Source organism: Geospiza fortis, unplaced genomic scaffold (assembly GCF_000277835.1).
Source record: "Geospiza fortis unplaced genomic scaffold, GeoFor_1.0 scaffold186, whole genome shotgun sequence".
Lineage (NCBI taxonomy): Eukaryota > Metazoa > Chordata > Aves > Passeriformes > Thraupidae > Geospiza > Geospiza fortis.
In genome coordinates this window covers 6,233,263-6,248,740 of record NW_005054331.1, presented here as the reverse complement: position 1 = coordinate 6,248,740, position 15,478 = coordinate 6,233,263, and the positions used below count along the sequence as shown (strand labels likewise).

General features: G+C 36.4%; 1 protein-coding gene across 1 annotated transcript in view; it reads left to right on the top strand.

Moving 5' to 3' along the window:
• The first annotated feature begins 2,737 nt into the window (after positions 1–2,737).
• Positions 2,738–15,478, top strand: part of NUP205 (nucleoporin 205) — a 42,125-nt gene continuing 29,384 nt past the window's right edge. Inside the window, exons 1-11 of the mRNA XM_014307270.2 lie at positions 2,738–2,880; positions 3,920–4,091; positions 5,027–5,171; positions 6,017–6,176; positions 7,348–7,576; positions 7,733–7,897; positions 8,626–8,801; positions 10,728–10,844; positions 12,040–12,177; positions 13,227–13,377; positions 14,148–14,353. Of these exons, the coding sequence (XP_014162745.1) occupies positions 2,782–2,880; positions 3,920–4,091; positions 5,027–5,171; positions 6,017–6,176; positions 7,348–7,576; positions 7,733–7,897; positions 8,626–8,801; positions 10,728–10,844; positions 12,040–12,177; positions 13,227–13,377; positions 14,148–14,353 (1,758 nt within the window). The 5' untranslated portion in view covers positions 2,738–2,781. The remainder of the gene's footprint in view (positions 2,881–3,919; positions 4,092–5,026; positions 5,172–6,016; positions 6,177–7,347; positions 7,577–7,732; positions 7,898–8,625; positions 8,802–10,727; positions 10,845–12,039; positions 12,178–13,226; positions 13,378–14,147; positions 14,354–15,478) is intronic.

Sequence of the window (15,478 nt, the reverse complement as noted above, 5' to 3'; positions counted from 1 at the left end):
GGCCGGAGCTCTGCGGTCAGAGTTGCCGCCGTGCCTGGCTGGTCCTGGCGGGGAGTCACGTCAGGCATCCAAGCCTCCTTGCTTACGGAGGAGTGTGGTAATTCGGTGTGCACGTGGTTAGGCATTACTTCGGTATTACACTCATCTCCTAATGCTGTGTGGTGTAAGAGGCAAAAGGGAAATTATCCAGACTCTTGCCCTGCTTTCTACATGTAGTGCCGTTCAGTAGTTAGGGAAAAAAAGCCCCCCCACCCCCATCCCTCTTTAGCCTTCTTTTTGTAAGACTGGACCAGGTCCCTTCTTTCAGCCTCTCATTCATCCCATTCTCTGGCTTACTATTTCAGTGTCTAGCTCTGAGGGCCCAAAATTGGACACAGTATGGGAGTTAAGGGCTCTGAGATGCTTAAATAATAATTTATTTGCATTTGCTGGCTACAGCTGTTAATGCAGCCTGTAGAGAGCCTTTGCTATGAGCCTGTGCTGCTGACTGGTGTTAAGCCTCCTGTCTGCCAGGATGCTTGGGTGTTTGTCTGTAAAGCGCTCTCCAGAAACTCCCTTGGTCCCCAGCCTGTGCAGTGGTTCTGTGTTGGGTGCAAGATGTTGCATTTACTCTTGTTGAGCTTCATTAGGTTAAGAGAAAGAGAATGGAGACCCTGTGAAAAACGGTTATCACTGGCATATAGGCCAAAAGGTCTGTAAATAAGGTTTTGGATGTCAATAGTGACAGTTAATAGTCAGTATTAATTCTAGGTAATAGAATTAAAACCTCCATTCCTGTGGCGAGAAGATTTTTTGTTCTCACTGAATGGATTGCATCCCCTTTTCTGTAGCCTTACAGAAAAGCAGTAAGAAAGCAAAGACTCTTCATAAAAACTATGGCTTTGTTGAAGTGAAAATTGGAGTAGTTCAAATGAGACTGTTTTATGAGTTACACAGCAAGAGAGTCTATAGCCTTTTAATTAAAAAAAACTAGGGGAAGAAGGAGTTTTTACAAGAACTATGAGAAAAATTAAAAGGAGATGTGGCACTAGAACTGGTAAAGATTTTGCCTTAGGTTATAGTATATTGTTTGTGCGAACAGACATATCATGGTAGTGTCTATCACTTGGTAAAGTGTTCAGGCATATAAGAATCAACTGCTGCTGTTGCCAAGAGAAGCAGCTCAGCCTGTCTTTTCTTGCTGTCCCTGATGGGAAGGTCAGCCTTCCTAAATTAGTAATAATAGAACAGCTTAAGTGGGAAAAAGTCAGCATGATTGCTGAAGTCCCACCTCTTCCTATTCCAGGTGCCTATTCCTTTCTCTGCAATAATTCATCTTTGTGCCATTGCAGAGCAAACTGGGTTGAAGATGTGATCCTGTTGAAAATAAACTCCTTTTTGGATTAGATTTTGCTTAGAGAAGTTAGATCCTTAATTTGTTCTAATTCCCTAGAGTACGTGTGTTTGGGCTGGTGCAAAGCAATGATGTGGTAGGAACAAGAGCAAACAAATGGGCCAGGGAAGTAGTTGAACAGCTTTTGGCAGGCACTGTGGTTTGCTGCTGGTGTTTATTGGACTTGGTAATGTAGTGAGAGTGAGAAGACAATTTCAAGTGGAAATAAATCTGAAGTTGTGTGGGACAGCCAGTTACAGCTGAGTGTGAAATTATGCGTGAAATTATGTAGTAGCTATTTCTAGGCAGTGGTAACATTATAGGAGTTAAAACACTGATGCTCAGAAAAGACAAATTTGTCCCTTTTTTACAGGTTGGCCTGACGCAGCCATACTGGCACTGCAAAATTGTTGTCTCAGTCATTTGTAAATTCACATGTAGCTACTCAGCATGAATGGCTTAACCATTTAAGTGTGTAGACTTCACCATTTAAGTATGGCAGTCTTTGATCTGACATTCTAGAGGTACTTTGAAGCTTAGGAGATTGGCATTTTGATTGTTGGGAGGGATATCAATTTTAGTTTGAGTAATCAAACTAAAATTGTTTGTAAAAGAGTTTGTGCTCTCTCAACAGAGAATGTTTTTCTCTGATTAGTGAGGCAGGATTTTACACCCCTTCCAGATTACTAGCTCAGTACACACTGGTTCATCTCTGACAATGTAGGAGCAATAAGGGTGATTTAAATAGCTTGCTTTTGCTTAAACTGCTTTTGGTTTTTCCCAACTTGCTCACTCAAGTAGTAATCTTTGGAAATGGTTGAAACAATTTTTTCTTCAGCCATCTGCTTTAATGCAAGAGTATTGTATATTTTGATTTGATGGGTTGTTTGGCTAATAGTGAAAGTAGTCCTTTTCTGGAGTGTATTGTAGAAGTAGTAGAGTCACAGTCCTGGAGGGATTTAAAAGACGTGCAGATGTGGCACTTGGGGACATGGTTTGGTGGTGGACTTGGCAGTGTCAGATTAGTGCTTAAACTCAATGACCTTAAAGGTCTTTTCCAACCTAAGACCTGTATTATCAGTGTTCTTGTAAGATGACTTTCAGCACCAGAACTTAGGTTTGTGCATTATCTTTTTTTGGTTCTTTACTTCCCTAAATGCAATTAAGTTTTATATCAGACCATTGTTGGGGTTTTTTTGTGCCTTAGGAAAGGAAAATACTCTTATCTGGATGGGTGTAAGAGTATACTGACATGCCAAGAGTAACAGTAAACTAAAAAAGAGTCTACTTATTGAGAGCAATATAGAAATAATTTGTTTTCTTCCTTTCTCTATTTCAAATACATTGTTTTATCTCTCCTTTTAGCTGCAAGCTTGTGGGGTCCATATAAGGACATATGGCAGACTGTAATGAATGCCATTTGGAAAAGGCAACCTGAAGCTGTTCATCGTCTCGATCAAGTTTTAAAGAAGCACAAATCTGACTTCATTTCTCTCTTCAGAAATCCGGTACTGGACTAATGCTTTCTTCTGGAATGTGCTGGAGAGTTGATGATTTACTCTGTCTTATATTGTTGTCTTACGTGCCATTTTAGACCCTGGCCATCCTTTTCATGTGACATTTTTACAGTACATAACACAGATGTGTTATTCCAGTCCTGTTGCTATTCAGTCAGAAATAGTATTAAGTGGGAAAAAATAATACATGCATATTATATTGTATCATCTACAGGATCATTTTATCTATGATGATTTTTTTCTCTCATTATTTGAGTGCTATTTTGAAAGGAATAGTAAAAGTATCTGATGATCCATCAGTCATGTATTAACTTTTTTGTTACTCTTGTGCATCTGAAATAAAGCACAAAGCTATTTTGTCTGGTTTTGCTCATATTTCAGTCAGATTGACAAACAAAAAATAGGTGAACACATGAACTTAAAAAATACAGAATGTGTCTTGTTCAGAATGCCAGATAATGTGAAAAAGCTCCCTGTTTCTTGGCTGGTGGATCATAAGATAGTAACTAGAAATATATCTTCTTTCAGGGGTGTAATTTCTCCAATAGTAGATGACTTTTTTAAATTGAAAGGTCAGAAAATTTAACAGTCAGCTATAAAGTTTCATCAGTATATTTTAGCATCTCAGTTTAATAGAAAAAGAATGATGTAGAGAACAGTTGGGAGTAACACAACAGTTCTGATCAACAACCCAGATGTCTTTCACTGAGTTGATGTCAATTCCTGTTGAGAATTGTATCAAAGTTTATTTTCAACCACTAGTATTTTGAGTAAACTAAATGTCAGCACTGATTGTATAAGATTAGTTTTTTACATTCCCACCACTGCTGTCCAAGAGACCACTGCTGTCCAAGCATGGAGCATTTTTAGGATGCCTTTACTATCTCTGTTTAAAAACAATGCCTTTGTTTTTATGATGACAACCTAACTTGACAGAACTGTATTTGCGAGGAAGGATTAATGTGTAAAGCTTTATTCAGCATTTGATCTTGCCATTTTGAATAACTTCCGATGCTTGTTTCTCTTGCAGCCAAAAAATGTTCAGCAGCATGAGAAAATTCAGAAAGCAAGCACAGAAGGAGTTGCTATCCAGGGTCAGCAGGGAACTAGGCTTTTGCCGGAGCAGCTCATCAGAGAAGCCTTTATCCTCAGTGACCTTTTTGATATTGGAGAGCTGGCAGCTGTTGAGCTCCTTCTAGCTGGTAAGAAGGGAAAATATTTAAGATCCAGAGAAATACTCCTTAAATAGGGCCTTCTTATTGAAGTGTTCATTTAAGGTGAATTAATGATACAGTGAAGGCCTTAGCTTCCTATCACAGAATGTTCTTAAAAGGAAATTCTCACTGTAATGTCATATGGTAGCAAACCCTAATGTTTGTATGCTCAGCTAATATACCCCTCAGCAAAGGGGGGTATATTCTTAGGAGGTTTTATGATTTACTTTCTGTATCACTGAATTTAAATGTAATTAAAACATGATTGAGAATTTTTCCATAAAGCAGTGTAATAGATACTGATTCTTCAGATTATATGTTAGTTATACATTGCTGTGTGATTAGTTATCTAATAACTGATTAGTAAGAGAAGTATTCTGGAAAGTGACACATTCTTTGTGTAGAAGATTGATTTTAGAATCGTTAAGTTAAAATTGTTAGTTGTTATTACTAGCTACTGTTCATTTACTTGAAAAATTCGTTAAAGAAGTAGATTGCAAGTTTGTCACCTTTGGAAAGCCATCTTCAAATCAGGCTCACTTTCTATTTTGAACTTGAATTTTCAATGTAGTTTCAGATAGAAAATTTAATTTTGACTAAAAGATATTTCTATGATAATCATCTGGAATTGATTATTAAGATGGGTACATATAGTGGCAAATACCATTTGGACGAGGATATTTATGGACTAACACAAAAAAAAATTGTATGTTTTAATAGTTGAATATTAATTTTACCAATAGCACCCAAAATATCTGAGATTTCTATTAAGTGTCTGAAACAAATCAAAGTGGTACTGAATAACCACAGTTACTTTGAATGTGATATTTGTATTTCAATTAGAAATACAAAGATACAGAGCTGTTATCAAGGCATGTATGTTCAACTCTCTCTGTCTGTTTCTGTGCATTTTCATTCACTAGGAGAACACCAGCAGCCTCACTTTCCTGGCCTGACAAGAGGTCTAGTGGCGGTTCTGTTGTACTGGGATGGAAAAAGGTGCATCGCCAATTCACTGCGAACCCTCATCCAGTCACGCCAAGGCAAGACGTGGACATTGGAACTCAGGTCTGTAGCAGGGCAATAAGCTGATCAAAGCTCTTTGTTTTGAGTGCTTTTAGAACTAATTAGACTAAAGGGAGTATGTATAGTCTCGAATTTGCTTTTTTTCTCGTAACCTGATGCAGCTGCTTTCATGTTTGTTTCTAAAGCATAATCTTTTTTTGCACATATTTTTGTTGGATTATAGGGATATCTATTTTACTTTCAGTTCTTTCATGCTACCTCACTTTTTGGTATTTTATTTCACACACTGTCCCAGTCATTGGTTGCTCTAACTAGTGGTCATTGCTCAGTATTTGAGGACACTGCTGTGTTCTGACTTTCTGTGTACTGTAAAAGGGAATTGTGATCCTGGCTTTACTTAAAAAGAATGTACTGTCTACTGGTGAACATTGTATGCTATTATATTTTTGCCTTGAAAAAGAAAGCAGTGCACACTGCTTCCAAGTTGGCTAGAGAAAGATGAAAAATGTGTTCTAGTGTAAATATAAATTGTGAGTGCAGTATCTGGACAATTGCATTTACTAGTAAGAAAGAGCCTGTGAGCTTGTGAGTTATGTGCATCTTATAATACTTTTTCCTTTTAATAGAAATCTTAACTAGCTGATCCCTGTTGTATTCTCATTCCATGTTCTTGAACCTACAGCTACCTAAAAACTCTGTATCACTTCAGCACAATGTTTTGAGGGCAGTACTTACTGATTAGTGATGCACCTTCACTTAATCTCTGTACATAATTTATTTGCTTGTTTTTTTGTAATCAAATACATTTTATGGGATTCAGTATTTTAGACATGTTTGTGACTGGAAAACTATGATTAATTGTTAAATTTATATTTTTTCCTTTTCAGTCAAGAGTTAATTTCCATGACAACACGCTTTACAGATGACTTAATGGAGCAGGGTTTGACTCAGAAGATCCTCACACTTGTGTCTCACATTGATTTGAACAATGAATTTGATAAACTCCAGAGAGAGCGAGGATTGGGCAGTGAGAAACATCGCAAAGAGGTAAAATTCACTGAGCATGGATATTCTTCTGTGTTACTGAACACATTAGGATAGAGTTAGACTGCAAGGGGTCCTTTACCTTTGCACAAAGTCTGCTGCTGTCTGAGATCACAGGTACTGCTCCACAGCTTGTGCAGTATCAGTATGGGATTCACATTGCTTCCTGCATTTCTATTTTGCTGTTGCTCCAAGATGCTACGGTGTGTCTTATTTTTAGTAAAGAGTTCTAACAGTAAAAATCTAAACTTAATATTTACACTATGTGTAAATTTCTTTTTTTTTAATTCTGAAGTCTGTATTTTAAATTATCACCACTACCATTATCTGTACTCTTGACATAAGAAAAGTGAGCTAATTCACAAATTATTAAAACAGATTGAAACCAAGTTGAGTCAGGTGAATAATTCTCTTAATAACCCAATTATGTTAATATGAATGAAAGCATTTCTAATATTTAAGTGAAAATTGCTTGAAAATACATTGTCATCTCTGTAGTTCTTGGACTTAATTGACACTGTGACTAACTGCAGCATAATTTTGCTAGCAGGAAGATTTAAACATTATTTTTTAAATTTTTGATCTCCTTTCTAATGGGTGATCTGCCTAAAAGTCATAGCCCTGTGTAATAATAGATCAATTTACTCTCCACTGGATAAAGAACTAGCCTGACACTTTTACTATGAATCTAGAAACTGTGGAAAGAGTATCTTTCTCATTTATCTTAAATTACCTTAATTTACCTTAGTTTCACCTGAAGATTGATTTTTTGGGACAAAGGGAAGGTTGACTGTAACTGGGGTAACTGCCAGTGCAGTTGTGTAATTAGAGACAGGGAATGTGCCTTCTGTGTGATACATTTACAGCTATGTAAATTCTATTTAGATTGATGTCTCTTGACCTTGACAGGGATACTGGTTTTTGTGTAGTCATATTCCCAGGTATCTACTCACACCTCTCATGAAATACATAGGAATATCAATGCAATTAACAAGTAGAAGTGTCCTTTTTTTTTCAGCAAAGATACCCAGCATTTTCTGTAGCTGCTGTCTTCAGAGTGGTTTTTAGTTTAAGCATTATGTTTGACTGAGAAGGAGAAATTGAACATGTTACCAGAATAGGTATATTCACTGGATTGGTTCTTACTGTTTGCTTGTTTTTTTGTCTTGTAAAGGTTTCTGATCTCATTAAAGAATGCCGACAGTCCTTGGCTGAAAGTCTCTTTGTGTGGACCTGTCAGTCACCCCTGAGTAAGGATGACACTCTACTCCTCATAAGTTACCTGGAGAAGGTAACAGTGGAGGCTGATGGCTCGTTGGATGGCGTGAACTTGTCTCTTCTCATGGCTCTCCTTTACTGCTTTGATGTCAGCTTTCTGGAACAGGGGGCAGAGGATCGTGAAGGTAATGCTGGCAGCTTTCCCAGAGGTTACATTGTGCAGATGGATAAATTGTTGTTAAAGCAGTTTTGTTATTGATGAATAACAAATTGGCAGGATTTTGCATGTGTTTTTTCACATTTCTTTACTGGGTATTGGTTTTGTGTTTTCGTTGTTGAAGACTTGATGCACCGGCTCCCTCTGCTAGCAGAAAGACAGTACATAGCAACGATCCACACTCGGCTTCAGGAGTGCCAGCCCTGGAAATTACCCGGCCTGCAAGCCACCGTCAGATTAGCCTGGGCACTGACATTGCGAGGAATATCCCAATTCTCTGATGTGACAGGTAAGGTTCAGTTGCTGTACGTTAGTATTCAGAGACTGCAACTGGTGTAAGTCCAAGGATCCGTTACCTTTCTGAAGTGTTATTTACTTCCTTAAAACCTTTTCTATGTGGATTTGGTTGTAGTGAAATGAATTGCTCTGAAATGTACATAGATGTAGAAGTAATTATTTACTAGTAATAGTTCCTCATTGAAGTGAAAGAGATTTTAATGTACTGGAAAATTCAAGGATTTAATTTTCAGTTTTAGTATCATTTGAATCTGCTTAAATCCAGAATAGATTCTTGATTGTAGTTTTTTTACATCTGTAGATGTTAGACCTCAGTATCTTGACATGATGAATCTATTCATAATTTTCTTTTTTCCATTCTGGACCTCACAAACCATCTAGCTTTCTGCTATGTCAGAATTGAGTCTACTCCAAAATATCTAAAAAAGAAAATATAAACATTATAATTAACGTTTACTTAAAGTTGGTTTGTGGTTCTTGGTTGACTGCCTTAGATTTTTTTGGGGTAAATGGATATGCACCATAACATTTATTAAAACAGAAAGTTGAGGTCGTCATCTGCCATTAATTTATCTTTTTTTGAGTCTAGTTCTCCTCTACAGTAGAAAAAACAGAGTTGATAGAAGCGTGGAAATTTGCATGTCTGTGTATCCTGAAGTGTATTTGTTTGGTAACAGATTGTTATTTACTTCTTCCCCTCCCTTGAATTCTGTTGCCCAGCTCTAGCAGAATTCACTGAGGCAGACGAGGCAATGGCAGAGCTAGCAATTGCTGATTATGTTTTCCTGTTCCTCACTGAATCTGTTGTGGCATCTGAAAATTTCTACCAGGAGGAATTTTACATTCGCAAAATCCATAACCTTGTCACGGACTTCCTTGCACTCATGCCAATGAAAGTAAGTTGTTTGTGTGAGTAGCACTTACTGAGAAATGTGGGCATCTCTTCTGTGTTTCTATTATTTGGACAAGATAGCACAGAGATTCAGATGTGATGCTCAGCTTGAGGTCCTGCACTTCAGAAAACCTGTTTGCTTCATAGAAGCCATAATGTTTGGGGTTTGTTTTCCACGCTGAAGTAGAATGTGGTTTTTAAAACACTTCAGTGTGGTGAGATTTGCAACACAAGCTTTTATGGTGATAGTAGTGTTTGTTTTACATTACTAGAATTTAAATGAATGCTAAAATTCCATTTCAGTTTGGGTTTGGTTTTTTTAGTTTTTTCCTGCTTTGGCTCAGATTTTCAGTTGGTTGTAGCTAATGCCTGAAGACAGAGACGTTTGTTACAAACAGGATTTTGTAATACAGGATATAAGACAAAATCAGACCATTGACTTGCATTCTAGTTTGATATAAGCCACTACTAGTTGTTTCACAGGAAATTGTTAGTAGGCAATTGAGGTATAGCCTTACCAATGGAGGTATAGCCTTACAAGGCAACTTTTTGTCTTAACTGCTGATAGGTAGTAGTTGGCTTATATCCTCAGCTGTTTCTACTGAATCTCAAATTTTCGGTAAAAAAGAAGTGTGTGTTTTGCAGGATCTTTGTTTTGCTTTGTGTCTCTGTGTAACCTTTGTTCAGTTTTACTTAAATCTCTTAAGTCAGCATTTTAATTAATTCTTCTGCATAGTTTTTGCATTTATGCTGCTTGCCATTGATGATTTGGGTAAATCTTTTGGTTGCCTCCATTATATTTGTTCAGAACTTGATAATTTGCTTCAGTACCGCAAATAATTGGTTATTTAACTTACTAACAGTTTTTATTTTGTTCAGTTAGGATACCAATTTAGCTAGTTTGCTTTGACCCTTTCCACAGTTATTTGTAGTTTTTAATAATTTTTTCTTGTTACTATTGTTTTTAAACTATTTTTTCCCACTGAGACACAATTATTTTGCTGCTCATTCGATTTTGCATATTGAGATATATTATAGACCATGAAGTAGTCTCTATTGACTGTCAACATGTGTTATTTTTTATGTGTTGAATTGGTTGCTTTCTTCTGTTTCATCTTCTTCAATGTCTCCTTAATATTTAACAATACTTTTAATCTCATGTCAGTTTGCTTTCTATAAACCTCTGTTGGGGTCTCATGTCAAAAGCTTTTTGAATTTAAAATTAAATGTCAGCTGGTTTTTGTTTAGTAATTAGTGTTTTCAACACAAAGAAGTTTAGGATGCTGATTAAATGGCTACTTTTTCTTTAAAAATTCCTGCAGTTCTTCTTGCTTTTCTCTTGTTTTTCCTGTGGTTTTTATTGACATGTGATAATGCTTCTGGCTGAGATGGAGTGACTCCAAAGTTGCATCAGTTCAAGTCATAAAGTAGTTGCAAGTAGAAGTAGTCTTTAATAGTGAAGAAAGGTGCAATCTACAGATCTATATACAGGAATCAATATCTTGAATTCATGTTTGCATTTACTTTACATGTTTCTTTTCACTCCTTGTGAATAATGGTCTAGCATCCTTTGAAGCTAAGCTGTCTAGCTTTTAAATTAAAAAGAGGAAAAGGATCCACCTTTTGGAGCGAAACCAAAGTACCTGGTGCAGTCAGTTAGGAAAAACTCCCATGATACAAGTTCAGGACTTTTGCTATGCGCTGAAGGCTTTGGCAGTAAGCAAGTGATTGACTACAACTTTGAGTGCAAGCTCTTGGGAGGGAGAGAGGACTGAAAAAATAGAAAATTGAATATTCTTGTCATGTTCATGCAAGTACGTTTGCTTTCTTAGTTTTAATAGGCCATGTAGACAATTCCATTATTTCTGTTTATTTCATTCTTAGCTAAATATAGACCACCGTTTCTTTTTCCACTTCATAAATCCTGCAGGTGAAACAGCTGAGAAACCGTGCTGACGAAGATGCTCGCATGATCCACATGAGTATTCAGATGGGTAACGATCCGCCCATTTCCCTTCGGAGAGACCTGGAGCATTTAATGCTTCTAGTAAGCCTCATTTTCTTGTAAATTACTGTGACAAATAATGATTGTGACTTTCATTTGTCATCTGAAACTCGTACCTGAATGATACCATATGGTGCTGGATCTTTCCCTTTTGGGATGAATTTTTTTTTTCCTTAAATACAGACACTTTTCTATAATTTTTCATATAAAGGAGTTATATGGAGTTTGCTGTCTTGGTTTCTGATGTTAATGTCATGGTTTTTATTATTTTTAGTAAGCAAATACTGCATTGTTTCTTACATTTGAAGGTTGTAGAGGTTTTACCCCACTGTTGATATCAATTACTCTGATAAATAATTGAAATGTTTAAATAATCCTTATGTGTTGATATATTTGTAATGAGAGTTTTGGAAGACTGTTTTGTATTTGCTGTAGAGTAGGCTCGGTAACGTGACTCCATCAAGGCTGATGGAATTACAAATTCCCTTGTTTCAGTAGAGTTTTGACCATAAGTGTACATTTAAAAGAATGATTTTCTGTCATATTTTCAATAAAATAAAGAAAAGCAAAATAAAATAAAACTGAAATAAAAATACTTACATTTGTTTAAATATTAGCTATTAGGGTTACTTAACTGCACTTTCAGAAAAATCTATATTGAAAAATAAATTTGCGTACTGAACTGAGGTGTTTTATATTTTCTGGTAATTTAAAAACTTGTATTACTAGTCTTTTCCAAAGATACTCCTTCAGGTTATAGGACATTAGCAAGAAAATTTGTAGTGAAATGCTTTCTTAGGCAGCTCAGATAGCTATAGTAAACTTAAATGAAAAAATAAAAATTTGCTCTGAGAAATTTGTATGTTCAGATAGCAGATCAGGTTTCTAATTATAATACTACCTAACTTGTAAAATTAATGTATAAAGGTAGGCCTATGGTTGTTTAAGGAGAAATGACACTGGGTTTTTTAGCAATGACTTAATCCATAATAGTTAAATAAAAAATTATTACATTTTCAATTATATGTACATTTTGAATTTTGCTGGCTGTCACTAGTTCCAGTTCTGTTATTTAGAAGCTGTGCTTTTCAGAAAGTTTTAAGAACTGGAACACCAGCCCTGTGATGCTTTGGCTCTCAGATGTGTTTAACTAATCTAGAAGCAGTGCTTATTTTTGAAGTAATTGTTTTTTCTTCCTGGAGTTGTTACTTTTCTTGCATCTTCCTTTTTCTGACAGATTGCTGAGTTGTACAGGAAGGACCCCTTTAATCTGGAGCTTGCCCACGAGTACTGGTGTCCATCAGAGCCCCTGCAGACCTCCACCATCATGGGTTCCTACCTTGGAGTAGCTCATCAGCGACCCCCTCAGCGCCAGGTTATCTCGATTTTCTTGAGTAATTACTAGTAACTTAAAACCAAAGTAACAAAAAACTCTCAAGCAACAAATTTTTTGGTATCCTTATTACAGATAACCTCTAAGAAGACCTTACCTTTTTTCAGTGACTGCTCTGAACATGTCCTGCTCTGCATGGCGTGGTTGTTGTTGCTTGCCCTAAAATGAACTTCTGCCAGCATTGACAGTTGTCAATAACTTAGCAAGAAAGAGTACTAACAAACCTCTGTGAAAATGTTGTTTAGGTTTGATTTGTTACAGTTGCTAAGTGGATTCTGGTAGTTCCCTTGTGTTTTTTGTCTGATGACTTCTACATGCCTTTTTCATGTAACTGAGACGTTAGATTCCTTAACAATTAAAAACCCCAAAACTTTATTAACTGCAGTTGATAGTATTTTAGGGCTAAAATGTCCTAGGAATATTTAAAGTCTAAAAATAATAGTCCATAAGAGACACAACTTAAAATTAGAACGAAGAAATAATCTAGGCAGATAAAGCCGACATTCCAAAAACTCTTTGGGTACCTTGGGTGCTGTTAGCCCTCAATGCTTCTTGAAGGACTGTGCAGTGCTAGGCAAAACTTGTATGAGAGAAATCAGATGCATCCCAGACCCACCCACAATACTGGCAACTTAAATTAGGGCCAGGTGCAAGCAAGCCTAATGACCCTGAAAGGAACCACTGTGTGTATGAGTCACTGTTCACGTATATGACAAGCACACTGAATTCTTTACTTAACTTGCACTGTGAGATGTGCTAATAATACTCCTGTGGAACATTTGGAAGCTGAAGTAAATTTTATCACTAGAAATACAGAATTGCAGAGTTAGTGTATTCTGCAGTCACATGAGTTACTTTGTTTAGTTCCTCTTTTAAACATGTCTGACTGAATAGGCTAGTCTACAAAGGAACTTGTCTACCCCGCCCTCATGACGTTAGAATTTGTTTTCTGACTTTCACTTCTTAATGCTTTCCTATAATACTCAGATTTTCCTTTTTTTTTTTTAAACACTGATCTTTATTTGTTCTAGGTTGTCTTGTCAAAGTTTGTTAGGCAAATGGGAGATCTACTTCCTTCCACAATTTACATCCCATACTTGAAAATGCTGCGGGGACTGGCTAGTGGGCCTCAGTGTGCTCATTACTGCTTTAGTTTGCTAAAAGTCAATGGCAGTAGTCATGGTAAGAGAAGTGACACTTCAGCTCTTTCTCAACTCCTTTTCTTTCCAAAAGTGCGAAGACTCATTTGAGATGAATTGTGGCCTCATACTTTTAACATTTCATTATTAGTACAAAGGTGAAACTGGAATTCTTTACTTGAAACTGTAATCCGAAATAAAACCTGCCAGATGAGGTAGTTTGATGTCTGAGCACCATAGTGAGCAATTCACCTAGTGAAATAATGCTTTTTTAAAAAAATACCCATGTCTTAGCACCATAAGAATGGTTTTTCATGTCAGTGTTGCTCATTATAAAACAAAAAATAAGTAATGTCTTAAAGCTAGCTGTATTTACAAAATATACAATGCAACCTTCCAGAGCTAACTTTTTTCAGAAGTGCTTTGTTCAGTTAGAATTTTTTGATTCATGTAATACAATAGCACTTTCTCAAAATAAGAGATGCTGGTCAGTCCTGTGTTTTGCATTTATTTTGCATTGGTCAAATTATAAAAATCCCCCTACTATGAAGATGCAAAAAATGCTGCAAAGATTCCATTTCATAAAACAGAAAACTGACTTATACTAGTTCTTTGTATTAGCACCTTTCTGTCTCAAAAAAACCATAGACAAGCAAAAGTCCCCAAACATAAATGATTAATTTTGCATACAATAACTTTCCTTTGAACTTCACTTTTTTCTTTAGATAAGAAACTTTTAGTTTTAGCCACCCTGCTTTTCACCCTGTGAAAGAGTAGAAAGAAAATCTTGTCACCTCTTTGTCATTTTTCTAGCGGAAAACATCCAAGGAGCAGGTGGCAGTCCTGTCTCCTGGGAGCATTTCTTCCACTCCTTGATGCTTTATCATGAGCACTTAAGGAAGGACTTGCCAAGTGCAGACAGTGTCCAGTACCGTCACCTGCCTCTCCGAGGCATCACACAGAAAGAACAGGATGGATTAATTGCATTTTTACAGCTGACCACTGTTATAGTCAATTGGGTAAGTAACATTTTATTTGCTTTTCTTTGTTAAAACTTTTTCTTTCCTTGCAAATCATCATCATTCAGCTCTGAAGTTCTCCTTGACCAAAAAAAGTATGTAAGGAAAATTTATCTAGCAGTTGTCATTTTATTAGTGAACTCCAAAAGTATGGGAAACATCAGGAATAACCAAGTAATGACCAAACACTGAAGGTGTAGGTGAAGCAGAAAGAGATTATTCCTTTTCCTGTGTTGTTGGTATTGCTGGTTTTCTTGCTTCCTTGACTCTTGTGCTGGTAATGGACATGTCTTTCAGAAGTGAGGTGTATTCACAATAAATCACTATGGAGTAGGAAAGTTCTTCACCTTTATTTCTGAATTTGAAAAAGCAAAATTATTAGTTGAATTCAAAAGGAAGTGGTAGAAATTTGGCAAGGAATGTGATCAGTTGTGAAATTTGCCTCCAGGGTTATGATTTAAAATATCCCCAAACCAAGGGTGTAAAATGATTTGAATTAATTGACTGGAAGAGAATTCCAGGAGAATAAAATTGCAGTGCATAATTTTGTATTGTGAATTGTCTGTGTAATTCTGAATAGAATTCTGCTCTTAAGTACCAGATTTTGCAGCCTGTGATACAGTGAGATGGCCTTGGTTTTGCTGACACAAACACAAGACAGATCAGTGAAACTAAATATGATTTTTAAAAATTGTCTTTGGCAGAAATGATAATGGGGTGATCCTGTTCGAGCTGTAATGTCAGTATTGGATATGCATGGATAAAGGGAAAGTAATATTTTGTGGCATCATTAAATCATAATCTGGGATGAAGATAAATTTCTTCTAAGGATGCAGGGCATTACCATTTCATGAGGCTAGAGGCTTGTTCCTGTGGTTCGTCTCAGAGTCTCTAGTGAACTTATGTGAATGATGATCCTGTTCTTAGACTAAAACAAAATGATACAAGTTCTTAGAAAACATCCAAGTGAAGTGTGGGTTCATAGAAATACATAGAGATAGGAGTATATAGAATGATTGTAATAGAAAAACAAAGAAAAGTCCCTCTACCCATGCTTGAAGAAGCTGCTAGAATGTAAGTACTTAAAGACTAATTCCATGAATGGTGGTCTACTAAAAAAAGCAG